At 36.8% G+C, this 26,543-nt stretch overlaps 1 protein-coding gene across 1 annotated transcript; it reads left to right on the top strand.

Annotated features, from left to right (window-relative positions):
- Window positions 1-359: 359 nt before the first annotated feature.
- LOC131042618 (F-box/kelch-repeat protein At1g55270) lies at window positions 360-24,638 on the top strand. The gene is made up of 2 exons (XM_057975930.2): window positions 360-1,127; window positions 22,206-24,638. Exons 1-2 carry the CDS (start codon window positions 1,053-1,055, stop codon window positions 23,457-23,459), a joined length of 1,329 nt encoding a protein of 442 aa, XP_057831913.1. The 5' UTR covers window positions 360-1,052; the 3' UTR covers window positions 23,460-24,638.
- Window positions 24,639-26,543: the final 1,905 nt, after the last annotated feature.

Consider the following 26,543-nt stretch of genomic DNA (forward strand, 5'->3'; position numbering starts at 1 on the left):
GCACGTAAGAAGTAAATCCAAGTCAAACTTAAACACAGTTAAAGGGGGGATATGTAAAAGATAAAGTATTGATTTTTCCGGTGGCCCAAGGCAATTATCAAAGGCAACATCAGTAGTCTGCATCATTGTCCTTTCTTGAATCAAGAATACATGGAAACAAATGATCCCAAACAAAATGTGATCTCAGTTACGAAAGAAAAGTTGACCAAATGGGAAGTAGGTACCTAGAAGAACCTCTAGTATAAATGAGATAACTGAAAATTCTTATTTAAATAAACTACAGGGAAGATTCTTGATGTTGCTAAGTAATTAAAACACTAAATGCATATCTTTAATTCATTTGACAACAGTAAAATAAAGTGGTGGTTAGGAACAAGTCCATTGTGTATTAAGTATATTAATAATGGATGATGCCAATCTATTCCAAGGTCTATTGAGAGGATTTTATGTGTAGATTGATGGCCTGCATTTCCATGACGTAAATCTAGGGCAGTGATGGGTTCTCTGTTTCATGGAAGCCATGGTCTGAATGGGGACAAATAAGAGTTATGCTTTTTTAAAGAAACAAATAAAACATTATGATTACCCCCACCTGATTAAAAAAAAGTACTTAGCTGTGGTGTTTTTACTTTTGCTGTTGCTGCTGCTTTTTCTTCAATGATATGTGCCCATTGTCCACTACAATTTGCCTTTCTTGAACTCTGATCTCTCTGACAAACACTGGAATCTGGGTACCCATTTCATCCAAGTCCGCAGAATTCATAACAACCCAAAGTTTTTATTGTCCCTGAATGGTATATATCGCACACCCACTTGGTGTAAATCTGTCTGGAAAGGGGGAAAGTGTCACATCTGCTATTTGAAGGTCAATGCAATACGATTACTGTTGATGGTGTGGATTAAAAAATGTATATAGGGCCATGGATGGCTGAGTATTAATCATTTTGGGCCATTGGGCTTGTGGGTCATTAAAGGGCAGCGCGGATGTTGATCTGCTTCTAATGGGGCTGGTAGTTGGTGAGATTCATATGGGTGCGCTGTTCTTGCTCTGAATGCAATTGGGTTTTGCTTGGTATCAAATGAAGGTGACAGAGACTAATATGCAGCGTGGGATTCAGCCTCCTCTGGTAAGATCAAGTAAAGTTTAATCTACAATTTGAGGAGCTTTTATGTTTTGGTGTAGCCCTTTTGCTCTACGGGTGCTGGATTGCAGTCTGATGAATTTTATCGTCTTGGGTCATGAAATTTAGCGTGTAGATCGGCCTCTGACTTTGACATATAAATGCTTTATTGGGGTCTTGTTTGAATTGATATGCTATGAATACAATATGTCTTGATTTTATCCAGTTTGCGATTCTGGAACTGGTACCTTTTCTGAACATCTCTGTAGTTTTCCCACCCTTAATTTTCAAATCAGAGCATAGGGATCTACATTTTGGGAAAGCAAATAGTATGCTTTTTAGTGCAATATTTTGATCTAGGATTTATTTCAGCGAACCTCCAAACTGAATAACTCCTTTTTAGCATTTTGGCTTATCATAGCACTCATATTTCATGGGACAGCTTATCTGTACCCATTGCGCAATATTTATGCACTTAAAATTGAATCCCTTGCGTTTGATTTAAGACCCAATGATGAAAGTTAACTAACCTCACTTATAGGAAGGGGGCATAGAGTGAGCTCCCCGATTAGTGCCCCGGTGTGTTATCTGTATGCCACTACTTTTTGAAATGTTATCTTTAGATGTATAAAATGTAGGGCAATGATCCAGCAAATTTCATAGGCACACATCTCTTGAGGACTTATGTGATTCTAAAGAACGGCGCAACATTGAACAATTCTTAGAGGCGGTAGTGCTCAAGTTTGGAGGTCTTCCAGTTACTGTATCTTAAAGTCTAGGAAGTTCAAGATGGGGAAGGTTGGTTGAAGTTTGAGATATTAAGAAAGATTGCGAAGGTTTGCAAAAAGGTCTGAAAGGACATCATTATGCATAACCACAAATTCATTTCAGGTTTCTTTGATACAGTAGTTTCGTTTTGCTTCTCCTTAAAAATGCATTAAGTTGAATTGGAAACAATTGACTGCTTTATCTAAGGAAATTAACAAATATCTATTCTTAGTGTTAGACTTCAGTCTCAGATTCATCACTATAGAAATTTCACCACCAAAAATGACGATTGGGGTAGAGAAGGACAGATGGCCATTTGATTAAAAGAGAAAAGGAATTCTCCATCTTGGGTGGTTGTGTGTTTCATGACAGGTTATTCCTCTTTTTTTCTGCTTTGTCTAGTCATTTGGAACATTGTGGTACTGCCTCTACTCGAAATTAAGTTCTCGCTATTGTGTGTTTAATGACAAGTTGCTCCTTTTTCATTCTGCTTTGTCTAGTCATTTGAAACACCATGGTACTACCTCTATTCTGAATTAAGTTCTAGCTAGGTTCATTCATTTTAACATTCTTTTTTTTTTTTTTTGGTCTTTATTTTTAGTGGTTTGACTCTTTGAGTAAATTCGGATGAGGTTCAGTTCCAATCAGCTTGCTCTGCTAACAAACCTTTTTAATAAATTTTATTTGAAAGGCAAAAACTGTGTTATGGATTAGCCGGAAAAAAGAAGAAGTTGCAGGATATCCTGCCTGAAATATCACAGGTTCAAGATTCAGCCTCAAAAATTATGCAAGCTTTGCAGTACCACCTACCTATATCTATGGAAATACGGCTAACTATAGGGTATGCCTCAAGGCTTGATGCACATTCAAGCAGAAATTACACAAGCTTAGCTAGATCTGGGAGACATGCTCATCGTGAGGAAGGAAAATCAGTAACAAACAATGGTTTCATTCCTAGGAAAGATTCTCCCAAAAGTAGACTTTGTGTCTGCCTTTCTATCATCCAACCAAGCGGTGTTAGAAACACAATTGGACTAATTAGCAATCTGTAGAAGCTCAAGGATAGCTCATATGCATAAATGTATGGACTGCTGGTATGCCAGATACTTTCACTTCTTCAAAGGATTCTGCACACCAGATCCCTCCCTTCAACCCTTTCACAAGAGTGTTGGACTGTTCTGTGTGAATAAAATTGAGCCATGCATATTATGGTTTTCTGAAAGGCTCCTATATAGATCCTGAAATTGAAGCTGTTAATGACAATATATCTCCAAAGAGTTGCTTTGAGTCCAAAGTTCCCGAATGATCTCATGCCCAAACTCAGCTTTTCTGCTGCTGAGCAGAAGTTCATCAACATTTCAAGATTGAAATTTTTCCAAGGCCAGGGCAGCCCCAGTGGGGATGGAACTGTGATTGCCAGACACCTTTATGAAAGCAGGAGGTGTTTGGTCTGAACCAGCAATGCCTTCTTGTGTAGGCAGACTTGTGATGTTGACTATGTGGGTGTCCACAGTTTTATCCTTAGACTGCTCTACATGCCTTGGACTCAAATTGCTCCCCATCTTAGTGAATAAATCCAAGCCTGCCCCTGGGATACTCTGTATACTCTGTTACTAAAATCTGAGGTGGTTTCCATATTGCACAGAATGATGCTGTTGGATCATAAATAAGGGCGCCCCTCCAATGTGAAAAGATCCAATAAGCGAGGCATGAGATTATTGCTAAGTTACTGGTTTGTTTTGGTATGCTGATATGACAAAAAAATTGAGGTTCGGTTCGTTTTGGTTAAGTCCATACAAATAAAAATCATAAATATATACATTTGTGCAGCCTAAATCAGGAATAAGCTCAGAATACCGCATAACATGCTTATAATAAACAAAACTACCATAAAAATTAAAAATACTGCTATAATTTAACTTGTCAAACTGACAGACTTAAATATCATAATAGATATTTATTGTTCATTATCAAAATAATAAAATCAGCAATCAGCATCATATAGGTCTTCATAAAGATTGTCTTTGTTGTCATCATTGACAATAGATTGTATAGGTGGATTAGAAGAAACAAATGGCTTGGCTATCTGACTTGTCAAAAAATTCAATTTGTTGGGCAGTAGTAGCATCCGAGTCAGTTTTCTTTTGCCCTAAATCACATAACTTTGTTGCCCCTTGTAGTCATTTTGTTTGTGTAAAAGAAAATGCAAGATGAAATGCACGTAGACTACCTTAGCCTTTATTGATGCCAATTGATTGTGTTTTATTGAGTGGATGAAGGAATATGTACTTCAATTCTGCTCACATAAAGACTAATTGGCAGCGTATTGAGGCAAAGTTAGAGAGTTAAGAGATATAAGACTATACTCTATAAATTAAACTTCAAACTTGAAAAATAAAAATTAAGCTACAAACTTGAAAAATAAAAATTAAGCTGCAAACTTGAAAAAAGAACAACAAAAATTCAAAATTCAAAATTTAGAGAGTTTCAAATAAGAAACAAAAAACTTACGATAAAACTTTGAATGGAGGTACCACCAATTGTGAGCATCTTTCTTATATGTCATCAAGAGAGAAAATACTTTGACCATTGGATTATAAAAAATCAACAAACTCATTCACAGTTGCATGCACCACATTATTATTAAACAAGAGTCTTGCAAATGCTAGCTTGTATCTTTCAGTGACTTCCACATCTCTCTGTGGTGCAGTCCTCCTTGACAAAGAAAGGACCTTAGTGCTGTGGTATTTTAGAGTCAATGAAAGACAAGATGTAGCGGGGTGATTCATTTTTCCATTGCTGAACACAAATTTAGTGCACTTGTTTGAAGAAAGTCTTTTAGGATTTGGCTTTTTTAATTTATAATGGTCTTCATCTTCTCAATCATTGAGTCGATGCCATCATATACTTCTCTCAAGCATAGTTTATCCATGTTAGTAAAATGATCATACTCATGATGGGCTTAGGATTCTAAGAAGATATTCCACACAATCCCATCAAGTGTTTAGGATCATGTATGTTCTTGACACTTGTTGCCCTCTTAGTGTTGGATTGCTTCCATATAGACAAAAGCTGGTTGATAACCATGTTAGAAATAATCTCCAACACTTCAAGTTTCATATAAGTCGATTGTGTTGGAGGCAAATCATGTCTCAACAACCTATTTAACAACAAAAAATTAAAAAAAAGAAGAAAACACACTTTAACTTTTAAAAAATAAATTACTAAAATGAAACATAAAATTGTATTGTTTCATTTACTTTCAGCGGCTCCAAGTTTGAGAATGATTTGAATATAGCCTGCACATGTGGAGGTGGGCGATGAACATTAGGATCTCTTAAGCATCTGCATACACCTATTTGATTTAATCAATTTTGCTGCCCATCTTTTGTAGCATAAAGTTGACCGAGTGGACAACACAAGGTGTCCAAAAGATGTGTAAATAATGTGCCTCAACTAACAAACCAACCATTTTATAATTTTTTGCACTGTCCATTATGACTTGGACAACATTATTAGGCCCCACGTTTTACATGGAGTGTATGAGGATGTTAGCAATCAATTGTGCATCCTTTAATTGCCCTTCATAATCCATGGCTTTAAAAAACATTGCCCCTTTAGGAGATACTACAATCACATTTATCAAGGGTCAATTTTTAACATCCTACCATCCGTAAAAAATTATGGAGACCCTCATCTCAATCCACAAATCTCTAATGGGATTCAATGAATTTTATCTAATTCTCATCTTGTTTGTTTTTAATGTGCTACACACCCTCTCAGAATTTGGGCTCTTGTATCCATTTGAAACCTCATTAATCTTCACCATTTCTTGCCAAAATAGTGACCAAAAAACAATGAAGGACAAACCATTTGCATAGACACATCATGCATTATGTTGATTGGCAATCTCTTGGGATTCATTTTAAAAATTCTTTTCCAATGAGCTCTTTGTTCTCTTATGTGTTGTGGACTTTGCAGGGCCTCCTTAAACAAGATCCTCACTTGACAAGGCATGACTTGTTCTAAGGAAATTGCTCCTTTTGCTTGTTCTTACTCTCTGATATGTTTTTTCAACACTCTTCTTGTTGGTTCAGATGCAATCTTCTTGCCTAGGCAATCATATGGGCTTTCACTCAACTGCCTGAGCTAATATATTTGACATTACACCCATTGCAAACCCAAACATATCCCCCCACCACTTGGAACTTGCCGTATCATGTTAACATACTTCCAAAGGGTGAATTTGCATTTGTTTTAAGTGAGGGTTGGCCTAGGGAGCTAGAAATGGTTGTTTTAAGCCCTTTCACAACAAAAAAATACGTTTAAAAAAATGATATAGCCTAACTTATTTAAATGTAGAATAAGAATAACTATAAACGAGATTGTTTGTAGAAGAAAAAATAAAGAAAAAACCAAGAATCTTCTTACATAATCTCCTTGGCAGCAAATGGGCTTTTGTACATGTGTAGGAATGACAGTCCAACCTCTTTAGAACCTTCATTTATTCTTCAACTTTATATGTACAATAACAAGCAAAAATGAAAGTTCTGCAAGTGTATTTGGTTTGTGTGTTTTGTTTTAAAAGATGAGGTAAAACAAGATCTGAAATGAAAAAACTTATTTTGGGCATTGGGTTTTGCTTGAGTTTGCCTTGGGTCACCCAAGCACATGTGGGTTCACTTAATTATGCTTTGCATTGTACCCTTGCAAGCCCAGGTACACTCGGGGACACCTTGTGGGAATCCATAGGGACCCATATTGGGTATGTATAGGACTGGGATCAAGGCCTTTATCCGAGTGAATTGGTAACCTAGGTCTATTGTAGTTTGGTCAGTAAAGAGCATATTGAGCATATCTGAGCCAGAGGTTAGAGAGCCCTCCATTTACATCGATTCTTCAAATTAGTTGAAGATTTTGTCCATTAGGTGTGGTTTATGCACAATAGAGCTCAGCTAGCTACTTACACAAAAGAGCATATTGACAATATCTGAGCCAGAGGTCAGAGAATCCCCCATTTACATTGATTCTTCAAATTAGTAAAATTTTTTGCCCATTAGATGTTGTCGATGCACAATAGAGCTCAGCTAACTACTTACACACTGATAGGACTCAATAGTTCTAAAGCCACTTTGCACAAGCCAACCATCGTTAAACCTTAAAGTGGCATAGGAATCTCCTATGACTTTGTAGATACCGGTAGTGCTCATTTAGTTCCATGAGCTAGTCTGACCTATGTGTTTCGAAATTTTGTTTATTTCAAACGAAGTTATCGATTTGAGTTTGGGTTTGGGTTCGGGTTTGGGCTGGGTTTGTAGGCATGGCAATGTTTTTTGAGTCTATACATTTTGTGCACATTTGTTTAAAAATATATAAATATCATAAATATATACATACTTTTACCTAAAACTGGGATAACCACGTAACATATATTTAATAAACAAAACAACCTAATTCTTTATAATATGATCTGCCTAATATTAATAGCTTAATCCCCTTTGTGTGGAGCTCACCAAGAGTGTTAGAAAAAGAAGAAAATTTCATGATACTAATGTGTTGAACACTTTAAAAATAACACATCTTAAACATTGACATTTTTACGCACATACTCATTAATTATCATTGGATGGAAAATAATTAAATGGAAAAGTAAGTAGAATAAGGAGAAGCTTCAAGGAATGATGGCCTCCTTGCCACATTTATTTAAGCTTCTTTATTGTAATAGTACCATTTGTGCAAGTCCCCCCCTCTCTGTTAATAGAGAAAGAGAAGCAATAATCTGCAAAAAATTGCGATTATAACCTGATTAATCATGAATCGTGGAGCCAGCAGATTTTTTACCTGGAAAAATTGTTGACCCATTTTTCAACGATTTTTCATGTTTAAATTGTGTTCAAATCACCCAATAACAGCAAAAATCAGGTGAAAAAATCGTTGCAAAAACCCACGAAACCCTTGAAAAATTTGGAAATCACTTAGAAATAGGGCCAATTCCAAGATGGAAGTCAACTCAGAATTGGCATGGAAATATTTTGTTATTTTGTCCCTTAGTTTTCTTTCCAACCTCTGAAGAACCGTAGACAAAGGAGCAAGAGGAGCAATGACAGTCAACCGAATTTGAAAGGGCCTCAATTATCCTAAATCACGGGGGCATGTGAGATTGTGTTGAAGTAGCTGATGAATTTGCTCTAAATAGCAGCTTTGATATGACCCATGCTCTCTTCATGCCCAGCCATGGATTTTGATGCGAACAAATATAAATATTATACATTAATTTTAAAATTATAACTATTATGCACTAATATAGATGACGCTTTGGTGGGGAAGGAGTGAACCCATATAGTTTATAATTAATAGTATAAAGTAGTTAAATTAAAATTTAAACTATTATAGACTATTAATATATATTAGTAGTTATATAATAAATTATAAACTAAAAATAATGTAAAATTTATAATGTATATATTTGATTTTAATATATAATTAATATTTTTAGTTTAGAATTAATATATTTAAATTTTGCTTAGAGAAAGACACAGAATTCATTATATGAGCAATATACTCAAAGTGCTCAATGAAATAAATATGAATGGTAACAAACAAGCTTACATGTAATAAAGCAGCCTTCAACACATAATCATTAACATTTGTCTCCACCTAAAATAGTAGTTGCAAGCTAGGTATTGCCAAAACCAGTGGCTTGCTAATCTTTTACTTCAACTAAACAAATGTCTTTTGTTGAGTTCTACCCCATATAATGGACTTACCAATTGCCATTATGGAATATCAAGCATTGCAATTGTGGAATATGATTTGATAAGCTGTAATGTCCCCATTCGGGATTCACCTTGATTTAGACCTAACTACCTGAGAGTGACAACCCACTTAATACAAATAATTAACACTTCAGTAGATAACAAATATTATCAAATATAACAATAAGCTGTTTATGTCAACTACATTTGTAATGTCCCCTACCGGTACAGTGCCTTAAGCCTGCTACCAATAGCTTGATTATGGATAACCCTTCGATCACAAGGATAGACACATACCTACAAGCATACACACATTACGGTTAGCCTAAACTATCAGCACTAACATGCAGACAAAGAAAAAGTGTTATAGGCTAAACAGGAGAGCAAGGGACTGCTTGTCTACCAAATCCAAGGGCTGGTTGCTTCTAACCCCCTTGCTAGATGGGTAATCTCCCTATGCTTTCCTTCTAACCTTAATTTTTTCAGACACTCAATTATCTTCTCCGTCTTGGAAAGACTGGCAGGGAGATTGTAACTGGCTCCTTGACTTCATGGGTCCTATGACCACATGACAGCCCCTCGTTACCACTGGATACCCTCCTTTCCACGTAATGCTTCCTCTTTATTGTGGAAGAAAAGGCATGGCAGTTTGGGGAGAGACGTGACTTATTCTTGAGTCACGTCTTTCCACTGGGAATGATATTTTCCTTATAGGAATCGTAACCCTTAAATAAACTTTTTTTTATTAATTTAACAACTAATTTAATTATGAATCATTTACATTTTTAATTATTTATGTATTCATTTATTTAATTATAATATATATATTGATCAACACATAATAAACATTCTATGTTAATTTTGACCATTTATTAACTTAATTAAATTTGAATTATATAATTATATTCTATTGTATTTTAATTTTAATTTTATTATTATTATTTGCTATTAAATCCTATTTCAAAGTGGGAATATTACATAAGCTTTCTAAAATATTGAATTAACCCTATAAAACTCCTTGCCTCAATCACAATGAAAGTCTTCGATCAGTTCAAAATGGCTTCCACTTTTACTAATTTCCTAACAATAGCTTGATCGCTGTCTGATAAGTTTTGATCTCAGTTACTTCATAGACTTAGCTAATATTTGATCTCAGACTTAGACAACTATTTGGTGTATTTGATGACTGCACTCTTAAAAAGTTAACTGAAATAATTGCCTATGTAATCAGCAATATGAATATAAATAACAAAAAAATATTTTCTACAATTCATGGGTTAAACTCTAATTTATTTGCTTTCTATATCTCTATGCAATGGAGATGCCCTTAAGTTTTTTAAAAAAATAGTTTTTGTCTCTTTTTCTACAATTTTTTTACATTTTTTTTTTCAAAATCCAAGTTTTCCCCATTTTTTCAGAAAATCTTATACTTTTGGTTTGCTGGTTTTTCCCCAAACGATTTTTGCTGCTATGAGAGATACTATATTGTGGAGGTTTTATTTGCATTTTTCTTTTTGTAGAATGTGACAAAAAAAAAGTACGAAGAAGCAGAAAAAGCTGTATGATTTAGAGCTAGCGTAGGTTGGGCATGACAAAGCCCACTTGGGTTTGCTTGGGCATTGCACTTAGGATATACAAAGTGTACATTAGAAAGTTGGTAGGCAATCTGCTCATTGGACTTTGATTTTAACCACTTTGCTATAATGTTTTGTGAACCCTTAAGTTAGGACTTCAGGAAAAAGCTAAGCATAAGAACCCTATTTTTCTTTCCTATTTTAAGTTTTGAGGCTTCCCTCACATTCTTGTAACTCATCCTTGCTTGAAACGTTGAAAGCTAACTTACTGGTTTGCTTTGGTGCCCCTAGATCAAGATCCGCTTTGTACTTGGTCTATGGTTTGATTTGCTATGGATGGCTCCTAACCACTTTGCTCCATTTGCTGTGGATTGGACCATGTACCCAGGTTAGGTACAAATTGGACTTGGATATAGAGGCAAATTTGAGCAAACTGTTAAGTTAGCTTCTAAACAATGGAGAGTTATAGGGATGCAAGGAAGCCCCAAAACTTAAAATAGGAGAGCAAAATAGTCCTTATACTTCTTTTTTAGAGAACTAGCTTAAGGGTTAAAAGAATATTGAAGCAAAATGATTAGGATCAAAGTCTGAGAGCAGATTGCCTACAACTTTCTAGAGTATGCTCCACATATCCAAAGTGCAACCATTCTAGAAAAGAGGCTTAAGGATAATATCCTTGAATAGCTGGTGTCCCATTATCACTTTAATCGAAGAGTTTCTAGACTTACTTAGGAACCACAATCTTGTCCTTTTTACAATGTTCTGCCTCCTAGATAATAGTGCTGATTGGGGATTTCTTTAAGAATTATTCTTAATAACACTTTGCTTGGGATTTCGCTCACTATTACTTAGATTGGCAGCGAAGATCTTTAGTTAAGGGGAATGCAATGTTAATGCAAATCTTGACAAGTACTTATCTAAGGTGTTCTCCAATGACATTTGCCTTCTCGTGAACATTTTTTCTACCCAACTTCAGATTTATTTATGTTTTGAACTACTTGAATGTGTTTTTCTAGAGCTACTTGTCAACCTTGTTCTTTGTCTAAGTTGTCGGTCCTAGTAGTTGGTGAGGATGGGTTAAGTGTTTGGGTACGTTCATATTTCCTCGGGTACAAATACAAGTATGTATGTATTAGTGTACCATGGGGATGCATCCCCCCCCTTCCACCCCATTTTCAGGATAGGGATGTCCCCACGTTGAACCGCCACAGCTGTCAGGATGCCACTGAGATGTCCCTGAGATGTCTCGAGGACTCCTAGGAGTCCCTTGACCGACTTGGGGAAGCCTTGGAGTCTCCCATAGCCCCCACTTAGAAACACAATCCTAAAGGAAAAAATGGTAAATTTTTTGTGAAAATGGCATCCTTGTCTTCAAGTCAGTCTAATTCTCTATATCAGAATATATACATGAAATATGATATTTAAGTCACATTTCAATATGTGTTTTTCCTTTCTTATATTTTTAAGTTATATTGCATGTATCCATTGGTAGGATGTTTGAGAGTGGTTTCAGATCCTTGGGAGTTACAATGCAGATTCTAGGTTTTAGAAGATTTATAATTTTTTAAAATTAGTCAAATTTCATTAATCGGCAAGCTCCTATTAGTATTCTCTTGCTCTCTCTATCTCACTCTCTTCATCTCCCTCGAGCTCTAGACCTATCTCTCTCCCTATCACTCTTCCTCAAACTCCTCTCTCTACCTCTCTCTATCTCACTCTCTTCTCTCACCCCCAAACCCTTGCAAGGAGTGCCACCCTCAACCTCATTTTGGTGTTGCCCTCAAACCCCCATCAAACTTTAAGTCTAAGCAAGTATTAGGCCAGTGATGAATCACGATCATAAAAATCTACATAATACTTCTTGTTGCAAATCTTGTCATATTCATAGTCAAAGCCACAATCAAGAACCTTGCAAGGGGCACTACCCCATTGAATCTGAACCCCCTCCCATCATTCTTTTTGTTTATACAATCATTTCATGTTCTTTATGTTTATTAGTTTAAAACTTTAACCTTCACTTATATGCCAAAGTTTGATTTGCAGTTCTTATACGTAATCCTGGTTTGCACTTTGCTCCCAAAGTTCTAGAACTGTGCCCACCATTGTTAATTTTCAAATTTCAAATTTTCAATGCAACCATTTTCATGTTTTAACGTTTATTAGTGTAAACTTTACATAGTGTGGCAAAGTTTCATTTATAATTCTTATACTTATTCCTTACACATCTTTTTATAACTAATTTTTCAAGTACTATATGTACTTTTGCCACCCCCCTGTCATTGCCCCCCTGCCATCCCCAAACTTAGGCCCTTGGTGTCCCCATCTCCGAAACCCATCCCCTTGTCCTCACGTCCCTTTGTCAAGAAACTCGGTTGAACACTAGTATGTATGTATGCATTCATGCATGTATGTAAATCGTAAATCATAAAAAATAATGATACTCATAATTGCCAGTAAACAAAATATTCATAAATTCATAATTTAGTGATTTGTGAAATGTCAATGCACAATAAAAATTACTATCAATATTCAATAATCTTCATATTGCTCCTCATCAAGAGCATCAAAGTCAACATTTGGATTGATTTCATTTGAACCACAATGATTTACAATGCCACTTACATTAGCCATGTCATATGTAGAAGCTGCCTCATCTAAAGAGATTTTTGGCAAGTTGTGCAACAATAATGTCTAAGTCAGCACACTCAAGGGTTAGATCCCAATTCCTTGTCACCCCTTCATTGTAATCAAGTTTCTTATGTGACAGGTCCAATAACTAGTGGGGGTTAGGGAGTGGAGAACCCAATGGGGTTGAGGGGTAGCAACCCTCATGGGGGTCTAGGGGCAACACCCTTAGGGAAGTTGATGGGCAGACCCTTGTGGGGGTTTGGGGGCAACGCCTTTGAAACCACACAAACCTTAATCGACATTTTCACAATTTTATCACTTAAAGGTGAAATCAGGTATTTGGCATTTTTTTGTTCAAAATTAAAAAAAAAATGTTTTTTTTTTTGGTTTTTCTATTGGGCTTGCCTAGGGTCCTCATGGGCACCCAAGGTTTACTAGAGAGACCTTGGGTGAACCCAGCAGTGTACTCGCTTGGACTTGGCCTTGGATCAGAGATTCAGGAGAACCCACTAACATAGCTTTTCATTATTCTAGAGCCTATTGGATCTCAAGGTTGAATGTTTTATCGAAGATGCCCCTTCATTGTACTATGAGACACTCACTTGATTACTGTCTATGCTATATGTTGAAAATTCAACTTCTAGAGCTCCATTCCATAGGAGCCACCATCTCTTTATATTCAAAGAAGATGCCTCCAAGCTATTAGCAACCATCACCGAGGGATCCAAATTTGAATTGTTTCTTCTATCCATCCAACCATTAGACATGGGAGTGCATCCTTTTTTTGTGCCATATCTTATGCTGCTTATCAGTTATGGATTTTGCATTTGCCACCATCTCATTCAAAATTGGGCCCTTTATCTCTTCATCATTCAGTGCTTTGAATAGAATCCTGGTCTGCAAACTCTAGGGCTAATGCTGGTGCTTGAACCTTGATGCATGGGTGTCATCTCCCTAGGCTGCCCATGCGACACTCATCCCTTGAGCTGTCCATGAATATTTCTATTGTATTTTGAAATTTTAAAATCCTACCAACTGTTTGGCTGGAAAAGGTGGTCCATAGTTGAAAAACTCGGACTCGCCACGGACTCGGCAAACCAAAAATTTGGACTCGGACTCAAACTCGTGAAAGACTCGGCAAGGACTCGGCAAAAAAAAAAACCGTAGTTTTACAAAAAAACATAAAGAAATTAATGCATTTAGAGAACATAAGAGCCATAATTGAAACATTACATGTGTCACATACTCATAGTTTCAAACTTTCAACTCTAAAATGTATAATACCAAGATTTCTTCAATGCTAATTATGCTTTTATATGGAGCCTAATCAGACTCGGAGGTTAAATTTTCCCTACTTCCATCGGCGCAATTTCCCCCTATATTTTTCGACGGGGGTTTGGGGGCAACGCCCCCAAGTTGGGGTCAAGGGGCATCGCCGAAGGATCCTGAAATTTGACTAAGTCTGGAAAATTGAAGAATCCTCCAAAAACTAGATTTTGCATTATAACTCCTGGAGGTCCGAAACCACTCTCAAACATCCTGACAGTATATATGGAATATAACTTAAAGTTTGGAATGTCATCCTGATCTTCAAATGCCCTGAAATCTGGCTAAGTCTGGAATGTCTTCCTGATCCTGAAATCTGACTAAGTCTGGAAAATTGAAAAATCTTCCAAAAACTAGATTTTGCATTATAACTCCTGGAGGTCCGAAACCACTCTCAAACATCCTGACAGTATATATGGTATATAACTTAAAGTATAAGTCACTTATACTTAAATGTTATATTCCATATATGAATCCTAACGGAGAGACCAAATTTTTTCACATGTTAAACTCAATTTTAAAGCTTGCATGACATTTTTTCTGGGTCGCGCGAGTCCATCTGAAAGACTCGCGAGTCCATGCAAAAGACTCGCGCGAGTCCTTGCAAAAGACTCGCGAGTCTTTCAGATGGACTCGCCAGGACTCGCCTCGCGAGTCCTTGGCGAGTCGACTTGTGGCTTCCATGGACTCGCGAGTCCGTGGCGAGTCCACGAGTTTTAAAACTATGGTGGTCTACCAACTCCTCTCCATTGCATTAATACACAGCAGCACTGGAAGGGTAATCTGAGGAGTGTTGTTAGGCAGGAATGAATTTGAAGGAGGTGGATGTAGCATTAATGACAGATTTTGGATCCCGTAGCATGTGATTAGGTAAGTGGAAAGGCCTAGATTTTGGGATTTTTTTGAGGAGGCAGAAACACAGAGAGAGAAAGATTAGAGGCAGAAGACAATCGTTTTTTCGCTGCAGAAGAAATCATCAGCCAAGGCCTCATGAACAAGAGAAGACAGAAGAAAGGAAGGATTAAGGAGCCTAGACGATTATCCTTTTTGTACAGAACAGCTGAACATGAAAATATCAAAGCTCAAACAGGGTAAGGGTCACTCACTACTCAGTTTTTCTTGCAACTCGCAATTAACTACTCAGTTTTTCTGAAATCCACATGAAGTGTATTTAAAACCATGGATAATTTTCTAATAATAAAATGAAGAAAGGTTCCATTAAAGCTGCCCTTTTAAATGTCATGGTAAATGAGTGATTTTGGGTCCTATCACGTGGTGTGTTGTATACTTGCAAATCAGTATTGCTGTGTGAGTTATTGCATGTGTGTACTTCTCTGTATATATGTGTGTTGTGGCATGTGAGTGCCTATTTTATGCCAGTAGGTGTGTGTGTGTGTATGCTCTTTTATTTCATCTACAGCCACAGGTATGCTAAGGGAGAGTCTCAACAACTGGATGGAGCAGTCATAAGACAACCTGCTACATGTCAGGGTGCACAATGAAATTGCAGCAAGAAATAACTCAAATTTCCCCAAGGCTGCATGAGTTGCTATCAGGAATACGACCTTTCCTCTGACTGTAAGAGTGTGTTGTAGACTTATTTTTGGTGCTACAAGCATTTGTCGCTATCAATGTGGTATCGGAGTGGTTTATCAGTTTGACTTTGGCAAAGAGAGCATTGACATTGTCCTAGGGTTGGAAGGAATGCGACAAGCAGTGAATGTGGGTGCGTGCCCTCGAAGCAAGGAGGATCACAGCTAGAAGAATTGCATTGAGAAGAGAGAGATTCAGGGTGGTAAGATGCTTCCCAGGAGGAGAGTGGCAGATTGCTGCAGCAGAGGTTGTTGTAGCAGCAGAAGCTGTAGGTAGGATTGATGAGGTGTTGGAAACTATGACGGGATTGCAGGCCAGAATAGAAGCCCTTGAAGCAAATAGGAGAAGAGGTGGAGTACATGAGATGATGGACAGTGGGAGTAAAGATGAAGGGGCTGATGCAATGGGACAAGTTGGTGATAGTGCAGATGTAGCGATAGATGTGGGGGAAAGAAGGCTGATAAAGGCCATATTGAACATCAGGAAAGAAACAAGAAACCCTTCAAGTCACTTAAACAACCTCTAGTCATTGTGTAATATCTCAATTTGATCAAGGAATGCAATGAAACATCAATTAGGTCAAGTATCTAGGCAACTTCAAGTGCTCCTCAATAGGCGCAAAATTCACTTCAAATGCTCTTGATTGAGAGCGAAATTGATCCTACAATACACCATGAGCCTAGTTTGAAACACTCGAATGGATGGAATGAAGGAGAGTAAACAAGAAAACGCTAAGTGTCAAAGTTTCAATCCACTTTAGGTGCTCCTTAGTAGGAGCGAATTCTACTTCATGTGCTCAAGTCTCAGAGCGAAATCACTCCTAAGACCTCACATTGGGCATGATTTGATGTATTTTAAGTTGAAAAAGTGAGTATAAGTAAGCAAAGGTGAGTTAAGTGTCAACTTGAAATTTCACTTCCAAGTGCATCACTTTTGGAGCGAATTTGCCTTTGAAGCCTTTGATTTAGTACGATTTAAAGCATTTGAGTTGTCATGAAGGAAGATAGTGACCAAGACTTAAATTTGAGGGTCACTTCAAGTGCTCCTTCTTTGGAGCAAATTCACCCCTAAGCCTTAAATGAGTGTGATTTAGTGCATTTGAATTGTCATTAGTGAGTGAAACTTCGTTTTGGAAAACAACTTCAAGTGCTCCTTTTTGGAGCGATTTCAACTTTGAGTGCTCCCTAGTCCGAGTGAAATTTACTTCCATTGCCCACCCTTAGGAGCGACCTCCTCTTATCAAACTTGCAAACCACATAAAATTAGAAATTATATCAAATTAGGAAGTTATATATCATGTGTATTTGATGATCATTTGTTTGTTTTGTAGAAAGAAATCAAAAGGATCACATTGGAGGAGGATCAAAACAAGTGTCGTAAGGAAGGAATTTCAATGTCAAGGTCAAGAAGATGTCCTCAAGAGGTAAACTTCATTAGCAAATACAAAAACATCAAGGATGGTGATTGCAAAGCAAAAGGAGGAAGATTGTAAGATTTACACCACCATGCAAAGGGGAAAACTTCATTTACAAGCACGAGATTGCCCAAGAGGAATCTCAACACTCACCGCACCATGGAGACATGAAGAGATCAAAGGAGTGCGAAGGAGAAATCGTACAATCACCCCAAGGCAAGCAGGCGAGAATGGAGGAATGACTCAACTACATCAATGCTTCCCATCACCACTACTTTGAGCGAACTTGAAATGTTGAGTATCAAGAGATATCTCTCAACATCCCTTCATGATGATGAATCAAGTCTACAAGAGCAAGTAGAAGTGGCATCCTAGTTACCACTCACCAAATCAAGGAGTTCCACATCAGCACGTCTGGATTCAATGAACCAAGCTCGTCCATGAGGGCACAAACTTCGAGGCACCTACCCCATTTTCAATTGGTTCACATTCAGTGTTGAATTTGAATGTAATTTTCTCATTGGCTAAGGAGAGTTTGTTGTAGCAAACCCTAATTAGGGTTTTCATTGTAAAATCTTAGCCATTGACTGAGTTTGATCATGGCCATTCATTTTAAAGAGCTCTCTATATAAAGCTCAAGCTCTTCATTTGTAAAGGTTAATAATAGAAGAATAATAGTAAGAGAATAGCAATATAATAGAGGAATAGAATAGTGAATAGCAATTAGAATAGAAGTTAGATTAGGAGAAGGCAAAGATTGTTGCCAAAACCTTGTTGTAAAGAACAATTGATTTCAGTGAAGTTATGGTGAATTTGATTTGTTACTTCAACAACTTGCATGGTCTTTACTTCTCAATTTACTTTCACGTTGATTAGATTGAGTGGAGGAATTTGTTGAATACATTTGTGTGGAATCCGTTTAGTCCATACCACTAGCCTCTTGCTAATTGTAAGAGTGCCTTGCGTGGTCAATTGGAATGATATGAGATTTACTTCAAATTGTTATACATCCATTGTTTATGCATTAAGTTGAATGGTGATCAATGTTTGATGATAATGATTTGAAATTCCTTGAATTATCCCTTAGAAGATTGCATTGAGCTTTGTGTCAAATTGTTTAGTTTGATGGTGAGACCTCATCCAGTAGGATTCCATCGAATCATTCACTCTTTTCTTGCATTCTTAGGATTAGAATAGCTTTCCTAAACCACATGCATTTTGCTCTTTCTTTATTCTCTAAGCAAATAGTTAGAATCTAAGTTCCAGCGATTTAAGCATTCAACAATTCAACGTAAGTCCCCTTGTGATTCCAACAAAACCATTGAGCTTATCCAGACGTCCTGACCCGACATACAAGAACCTTGGAGTTATCTCAAGTGATCCTTAAGCAAATCTTCAACATTTGAGTAACTATGTTCAAGAGAGGATAAGATACTTTTGGGTATTTTATTCTGTGTTTGCATGTGCATTAAAAACACATCAACAGAGAGCTCACTCAACACCATACAAGCTGTTGTGGTTGCAGAAAGGATAACGAGTTTTAGTTGATCGACAATGTTGACCGAATTTCTGAATAGGCACCTATGAGGATGAGGTGTTGTGGGACATCATGCCTATGGATGTGTGTCATTTGCTCTTAGGAAGATGGCAAATTGTTAGGAAGACAATTCATTATGGAAGAGCAAACACTTACACTTTGGAGAAGAATGGCCAAAAACATAATTTTATATCATTGGCAACCAAGGAAGAAGAGGTGGAGAATAGCCCAGGACACTGCTAGTGATTGGAAAATAGTTTTTGAAGGAGTTTAAACACGAATAACTATGTTTTGCAATAGTCCATAAGGCATTGCAAGTAGGGATAGTTGTTGATAGTAATGAGGTACTTGTAGAAGTGGCGTTGCTAGGAGAATTTGATAAGATTGTGTCCAAGGAGTTGTAGAAGTAGAGTTGCTTATGGATTGACCCTATAGAAAATGAGGAGGTGAACAAACAAGTATGAGAGCTATTGGAAAGAGGATTGATCAAAGAAAGCCTCAGCTCATGTATAGTACTAGTTGTGTTAGTGCCATTGGTTTCCTTTACTCTTTCAGCTCATGTTTAAGTGTCTAGTAATGCTTTTCTGATTGACAAATGTACCTAGCACATTTATGTGGCTAATGAATGAAGTGTTGAGACCATTCTTGGGAAATTTGTGATTGTTTACCTTAATGATACTTTTTTATTTTAAGCAATAGTAGGGAAGAACATCTGTTGCATGCTAGGCATGTTTTGCAAAAGCTTGATGAGGAGGAATTGCTAATTAACTTTAAGAAATGCAGTTTTATGAAGGAGAAATTGGTGTATTTGGGGCTTGTTATTTCACCAAAGGGGCTGCAAGTGGATTTGGAAAAGGTAAGAGCAATGGTGGAGTGCCCTATGCCTTGGAGTGTGCATGAGGTATGAAGTTTCCATGGTTTAGCAAGTCTCTACTGTAGATTTATTCAAAATTTTAAAACGATATGTTTCCATCACCAAGACTATGCAAGGGGATAGGAAAGAGTTCAAGTTGACGACAGTAGCAGATAAGAGCTTTGAACTCCTAAAGAAGGTCATCAAAAAGCCCATGCTAGCTTTGTTGGATTTTACAAAAGTATTTCAGATGGATTGTGATGTAAGCGGGACAGCTATAAGAGTGATTCTCAATTTAGTGACAACCTTAATGATGCTAAGAAGAGGTATTTTGTCGATGACCAAGAGTTTTATGCCATAGTGTAGTCATTAATAAAATAATGACATTAGTACTGTCCAGGGAGCTACATGGATCACCATGCGTTGCAAATTATCAACAACCAAACTTAAGCTCAATTAGTGACACAAACTCGAGCAGAAAACCCTAGTCGCATAAAATTAACCCATGATTTTAAATAAAATTGTCAAAAATAGAAGCACCCAAAAAACCTCACCCGGCAAAAAAACCCTTCAGGCATGCAGAAAAGGAAGAGCCATTGTGAGCAGAAAACATGATCAGATCGCTAGGTTGCACGGGAAAAATAAGAACCTCATGTGGTCTGGCAAAACCCAAGAGACACAAAAAGAAACGCTGGAGGTTGCATGATTTGGAGGTTCAGAAACCTGTCATAGGCAAGAATTGAAAAAAACCTTGAATCATTGCGGAAAAACACAGAGTCGTTGCAAAAAAGGAACTTCAGACAGCCTAAAGAAAATCGTAGCGCTCAAACAGAGAGACAAACGCAGCAGTTTCAGCCACAATTTAAAAATCCAACCTAAAATGTGGCCGTTTGCAAGAAAATGCTCGTGTGAATTCTGAAATCAACCCACAAATTCCAAAAAGGAAACAAATTGCAGTTTTTGAGTGAAAAAATAGCCCACATTTTTTACAGAAGAGAACTTGCATTTTTCACAAAATAAAATCGGCGAATTTGCTTTGAAAAAAAATGGTGCGATTTTCTCAGAATACAGACTACGATTTTTATTTTTAAAAAATCGATTAGAAAGTTTTAGGGAAAAACCATGAATTTTATTAATAAAAAATTTGCCAAAGAATTTCATTGCTCTGATACCATGAAATGGTAATTTGTTAATTAACCAAGGAGAGGAATACTCTTTATATAAGCAATTACAGGAATACTTGTATAGGATGTGTAGATGATAGGAAGTCATCTCGTTTAGACTTCAAAATAAAATACTGGATTAGAAGTTATTTCTTGGTTTAAGTAAAAACTAAAAACCAATCAACTATCCCATTGCCATCAATAGAAACAATTCAAAGTAGTACTTGTAGTAGGATGTGAAGCAAAGTGGCTAGGAAGAGTCTTTAAATTTTTTGAATTGAAGCAACTGGTCAACAGAACCATTGGATTGTGATGCCACATATCAAGATACAGTTCATTTGACCAAGAATCTTGGACTCCATGCAAGGACAAGAAAATATTATTTGCAGTTTTACTACGTTTGAGAGGGGAAGAATCAGATTATGGAGTCGATTAATTGCAAGGATGAAGAATAGATTATGGTTATTTTCACCAAGGCCTGAGTAACAATTTTTTTCAAAGTTTAGAGAGATGCATTTTGATAAAAAAAAAAGTGGCTAGGGTTTGAATATGTGAATATTTTTCTCAATTGTCCTGGGTCATTTGTGTAAGACCTAGGGGGCAAGGTGACTTTTGCTGTGACTGATGTGATATAGGAGGTGTTATGAGGATTCATGCATCTTTGTATAAGTAAGAATACAATGCATTGATTGACTTTTATGGAGGTGATGATATGTAAGCATTCTGTCATTTTGATAAAGATTGGTATATTCTTCGTTGGAAATGACATCATGGAAATTCAGATCGTCAGCAGTGCTTGACAGTTGCTTTCGACTAGGCTTCAGAAGAAAGTAAACCTATTTATGCCAGTCAAAATCATTGCTTCAGAACTATTCATAACAGAAAATGTTAGTTGGTTATCAGGTAAATCCGAGGGTCACTGGTTGTCTATGACTAATTGTTCTGGTGATGCCTGTACCTGCATGTCAGGCTATCTCAAACCTTTTCTGACATCTTGGTAAAAAAATTGGATGAATGTTTCTTGTAAGCTAAGCCTTCTTTCAAACACTCCAAATTTCTGTTTGTGCTAGATATGAAGCTGTGACCTTTGACCCACCCAAAATTTAACGTTTACCTGGTGAGTTGGAAATTCTCCACAATTAAATTGCAAGTATATGGTCTTGTTAAGAAAATTTTCTGGAACCACAATGGCATCCTTTAAGATATAATTTCTATGTTTGTTTAAAAATTGAGCAAGAAATATAGATGTTCCCATCATTTTTTTCATCAATCTGTAGCTGTAATTTTTTTAAAAGTTGAGAATCAACTAAAACTTGTGAATATGCTCATTTGATAGCTGTGTATTGACACTAACATTATGATATTGCCAATGCTTGCTTATGGTGTATGTTTTTCAATGATTAGATTTTACTTATGCACATTGCTCTGTTAGCTGAGGGGAAAGTTGATTGCAATATTCTGTAACTGGTGCAGGTTGACACTGCCGCATGCTATTGCAGGGTAGATGCAAGCCTTAAAACTGTTGCAGGGGCAAAGAAATTTGTTCCAGGATCAAAGCTTTGTATCCAGCCAGACATTAAACCATCTATTCGAGCATCCAAAGGCAAGGCCATACGGGGAGAAAAAAACAAAGTCCCATCTGCTTTGATACCTGGTCTTCCTGATGACTTAGCAATAGCTTGCTTAATCCGTGTTCCTCGTGTTGAACATAGGACTCTTCGCCTTGTCTGCAAGAGATGGTACCGCATACTGGCAGGAAACTTTTTCTATTCTTTGAGAAAGAACCTTGGCATGGCTGAGGAGTGGATCTATGTGATGAAGCGTGATCGAGATGGGCGTATATCATGGCATGCGTTTGATCCCATCTACCAGCTTTGGCAACCTCTTCCACCTGTTCCAGGGGAGTATTGTGAGGCTCTTGGGTTTGGGTGTGCTGTTCTAAGTGGATGCCACCTTTACTTATTTGGGGGTAAAGATCCCTTAAAGGGATCAATGAGACGAGTTGTCTATTATAGTGCAAGAACCAATAAATGGCACCGGGCACCAGACATGTTACGGAGGAGACATTTCTTTGGTTCCTGTGTAATAAACAACTGTTTGTATGTTGCAGGTGGAGAGTGTGAAGGAATCCAGCGGACCTTGAGGTCAGCAGAAGTTTATGACCCCAATAAGAATAGGTGGTCATTTATTTCAGACATGAGTACAGCCATGGTTCCATTCATTGGAGTTGTGTATGAAGGAAGATGGTTCTTGAAAGGTCTTGGATCTCAGCGTCAAGTCATGAGTGAAATGTATGTTCCTGCAACCAATCACTGGTCCCCAGTGCATGATGGCATGGTTCAAGGCTGGCGCAATCCCAGTGTCTCTCTCAATGGCCAGCTATATGCTTTGGACTGCAGGGATGGTTGCAAATTGAGAGTCTATGATAATTCTTCCGACTCATGGAGCAAGTATGCAGATAGCAAGCTACACCTGGGAAATTCCCGTGCTTTGGAGGCAGCGGCTCTACTTCCCTTGAATGGGAAACTTTGTATAATTAGAAACAATATGAGTATCACAGTAGTTGATGTGACAAAAGCTGATGATGTGGCAAAGAATGGTCAGCTTTGGGAAACCATTGCTGGAAAAGGCCAATTTAAAACATTTGTGACAAATTTGTGGTCAAATATTGCAGGAAGAAATCGACTGAAGAGCCACATTGTCCACTGCCAAGTACTTCAAGCATAGTAAATAATACACCCATTTATTTACTTCACAGTTGTAACATCTACAAGGTCTTCTAACTTTTTTCTAACAAACCCATTGAGTAGATGTTAGCCAGAGGTTGCCAATATAGTCTCGAAGCCATATATAGTTGTATATGGTTCAAGTTCTATATACAAGTTATGGGTGTTGTCTGTTGCAATCGTTGTTAGATCTGTTTAGGGGATCACTACTGCAATGTAGAGTTGCTGAAAATGTAAGGCAGTCTCTTCAAAAGTTTCTGATACCAAATAGGAAGCCTTCTGATCAAATTCAATGTTGTTTCTATGAAAATTTTTACATTTTCCAGGTTATCGAACCTTGAACCTAGAAGTAAATCACAGAAAGTGCCTTACTTATGCACTTGGATTAGCACCAACTACATCGAGATCAATATTAACATCAGGAGGTTTTTGCTGACAACGGTAGACCAGAAGTGGAGGCAAAAGAGGCTGTAATCAGATGTTCGCAGTATCAGGATGCATTTGGCCTATTCATTAAGATCTGTGGTTGATGTCTTATAAATAGAATAAAAGTGGATTCCTGTATGGTCTTGTTTTACGTCACCAGTTTGCATTTATAGATTTGGTGAAAAAGGCAGTGCTTCCTCAAATGGCAGATGATATGAAGTATGGAAAAAGAAAGATAATCGAATCAATAAGTGATGATGATTCGTGGAATTGGTCAAAATCAACTGGTAATTGTGTGCCCTTAACAGTGAAGTGTCTGGAAAGAAGAAAGTTGGAACAATGGAGAGACGTTGAGCTTGTTTGAATCTGTATCAGTACAGATCAATATGCAACAGGTTAATTTTATTTAAAATATTATTACGATTGTACACATGTAAATTTATTAGACTCCATTAAAGAGACCATACAAAAGAATTGAAAGGGTTCTGGAGGCTTTTGTTAGCCTTATGTGGGTGCATGGGTGATTAAATTTCAAGTTAGCACATAGGTGCTTTCAGGAACTCCCATCTTTCCTGGGCTTCACAGGATGGAGAGGCATCTGCAAGTATTCAGGAGGTGACGTTCCATGTTCCGATGGCAATTTTTGATATGTATCATTACATTTTTCTCTGAAAATTTTATTTGTGATAGTTTGATGTTGTATTAATTATTTGAATATAGTAAGAAATGAATCTTTTGCTAGTTCATTCCTCAATTGAGAACAGCCAATACCGAGAAGAAAATTCAGAAAGAAGATGCCTTTGTGCAAGGCAATGAGGAAGTGGGTTATATCGAGCTAAGGATGAGAAGTCTCTTTAGTCATTGCACATTCTGCCGAGTAACGAGTTGCTTTTCATTCTTTGAATTCTGAGAATAGTAGATGGAAACAGGAGAATTTTTGGTTCTTTCATATGATTGATTCAATCCTTACTCTCATTTTAGATTTTCATATATCAAAATTTAGATTACACTCGTATACTTAGGAACTACTTCATATAATTCATACATATATGGACACATCCATTATTTTATTTATTTTAGCGTCATGTTATTCAAAAACATTTTGTTTATTTTACATTGTTTATGTACTAGAAAAACAAACAAACAAGATGTTAATACATTATTTAAGAATTATTTTATTATGCAGTTAAAAAACACTTCAAATTATATAACAAAATATATATATATATATATATATATATATATATATATATATATATATATATAAAGTAAAATAAATATAACATATTATTTTGCTTATTTTTTTTATTTAAAATTTTAAAAGTTTTAGAAATTATATTCTTTTTACTTAAATGTAAAATTTATAGATACTAATTTCTTTTTACTTTAAATGTAAGATTGTAGAATGATTTTAATTCTATTTGGATTTAAAATAAATTATTCATTACATATTTAAGAGTATTATTATTTTTATATATATATATATATATACTATTTTACTTGTTAAAGATATTTGTAAGTATGTGAAATCAAGAAAATGAACTTGGACTCGATAATCCAATATAAAAGGATTATCTTTCGAGTACAGATATTACGAGAGTATTTATTTAAATTAGAAGTTGTTAAAGTTCTGGATCAGTTATATCATATTGTTATTCTTAAGAATACGTTCAATCAATTGAATTACAATTTTGTTGATTGAAAGTCAATTTTTTTTTTCAAAGTTTAGAGAATTGTAATGAAAATAATTGCACTACTGAAATAAATAAGGTGAATTAAACAAATGTTATCAATTAGCATAAATTAACTTGGGATGTAAATGCAAAAACAAAATGGAAGGTTCAAGGACCTTGTTCTTAGCTCTAGAACCAATGATGGGCACTTGTAAGAGGTAGGGGTTCTTAGCTCTAGGATTAATGATGGACAAATGTAAGAGTTGAGGGTACTTGGTTCTAAAACTATGATGGATTAATGTTTTTGATTAAGGAAAAACAGGTTTTAAGGGATCCGAAACCCTATACAAGACAGGTTTTGGAAGGACCTGCAACCCGAACTGAACGATAAACTTGAAAGTCCACTCAAAGATACAGAACACAAATGAGACACAACAAAGCCAAAACAAAGATGGGGTACAACACAATAAGGACCCCCAACAAAAACCAACGGGTTGCAAGAGACCAATAGCCCCAACCCAACCAAGACGGATCAAAAATTTGACCTACCCTTATGGGATCGAAGGGTCATATCAAAAGAGGATTGAGACGATTTAGATTTTTACTTTTAATAGTAATCCATCCCTCCTCAACCCTAGCAGCAACCTTTTGCCAAGAGGATGGGTCCAGAATAGAGGACCTCCCATCACCAGGAGGAACAGAGCCATCTTCTGGAGAGGCAGGAACAACAAAAATCGAAGAATCAAACAAAGATCCAGCATCAATCTGGGAAGCGGGAAGGTCATCCACCAAAGAGGAAGATCCAACATTCTTCAAACAATCATTTGGGATGCCACCGCAAGCAACCCCACATTCTTGAGCACCAAAAATAGAGGCAACAGCCAGAGGCTCGACTTGAGGAACCTGCGCAACCACTTGGGAAAAGCTTTTCTTTTTAACAAAATAGTGTTCAGAGGAGGCACCTTTCCACCAAGAAGCAAATCTCT

The sequence above is a fragment of the Cryptomeria japonica genome, chromosome 1 (genome assembly GCF_030272615.1).
Source record: "Cryptomeria japonica chromosome 1, Sugi_1.0, whole genome shotgun sequence".
Taxonomy (NCBI): domain Eukaryota; kingdom Viridiplantae; phylum Streptophyta; class Pinopsida; order Cupressales; family Cupressaceae; genus Cryptomeria; species Cryptomeria japonica.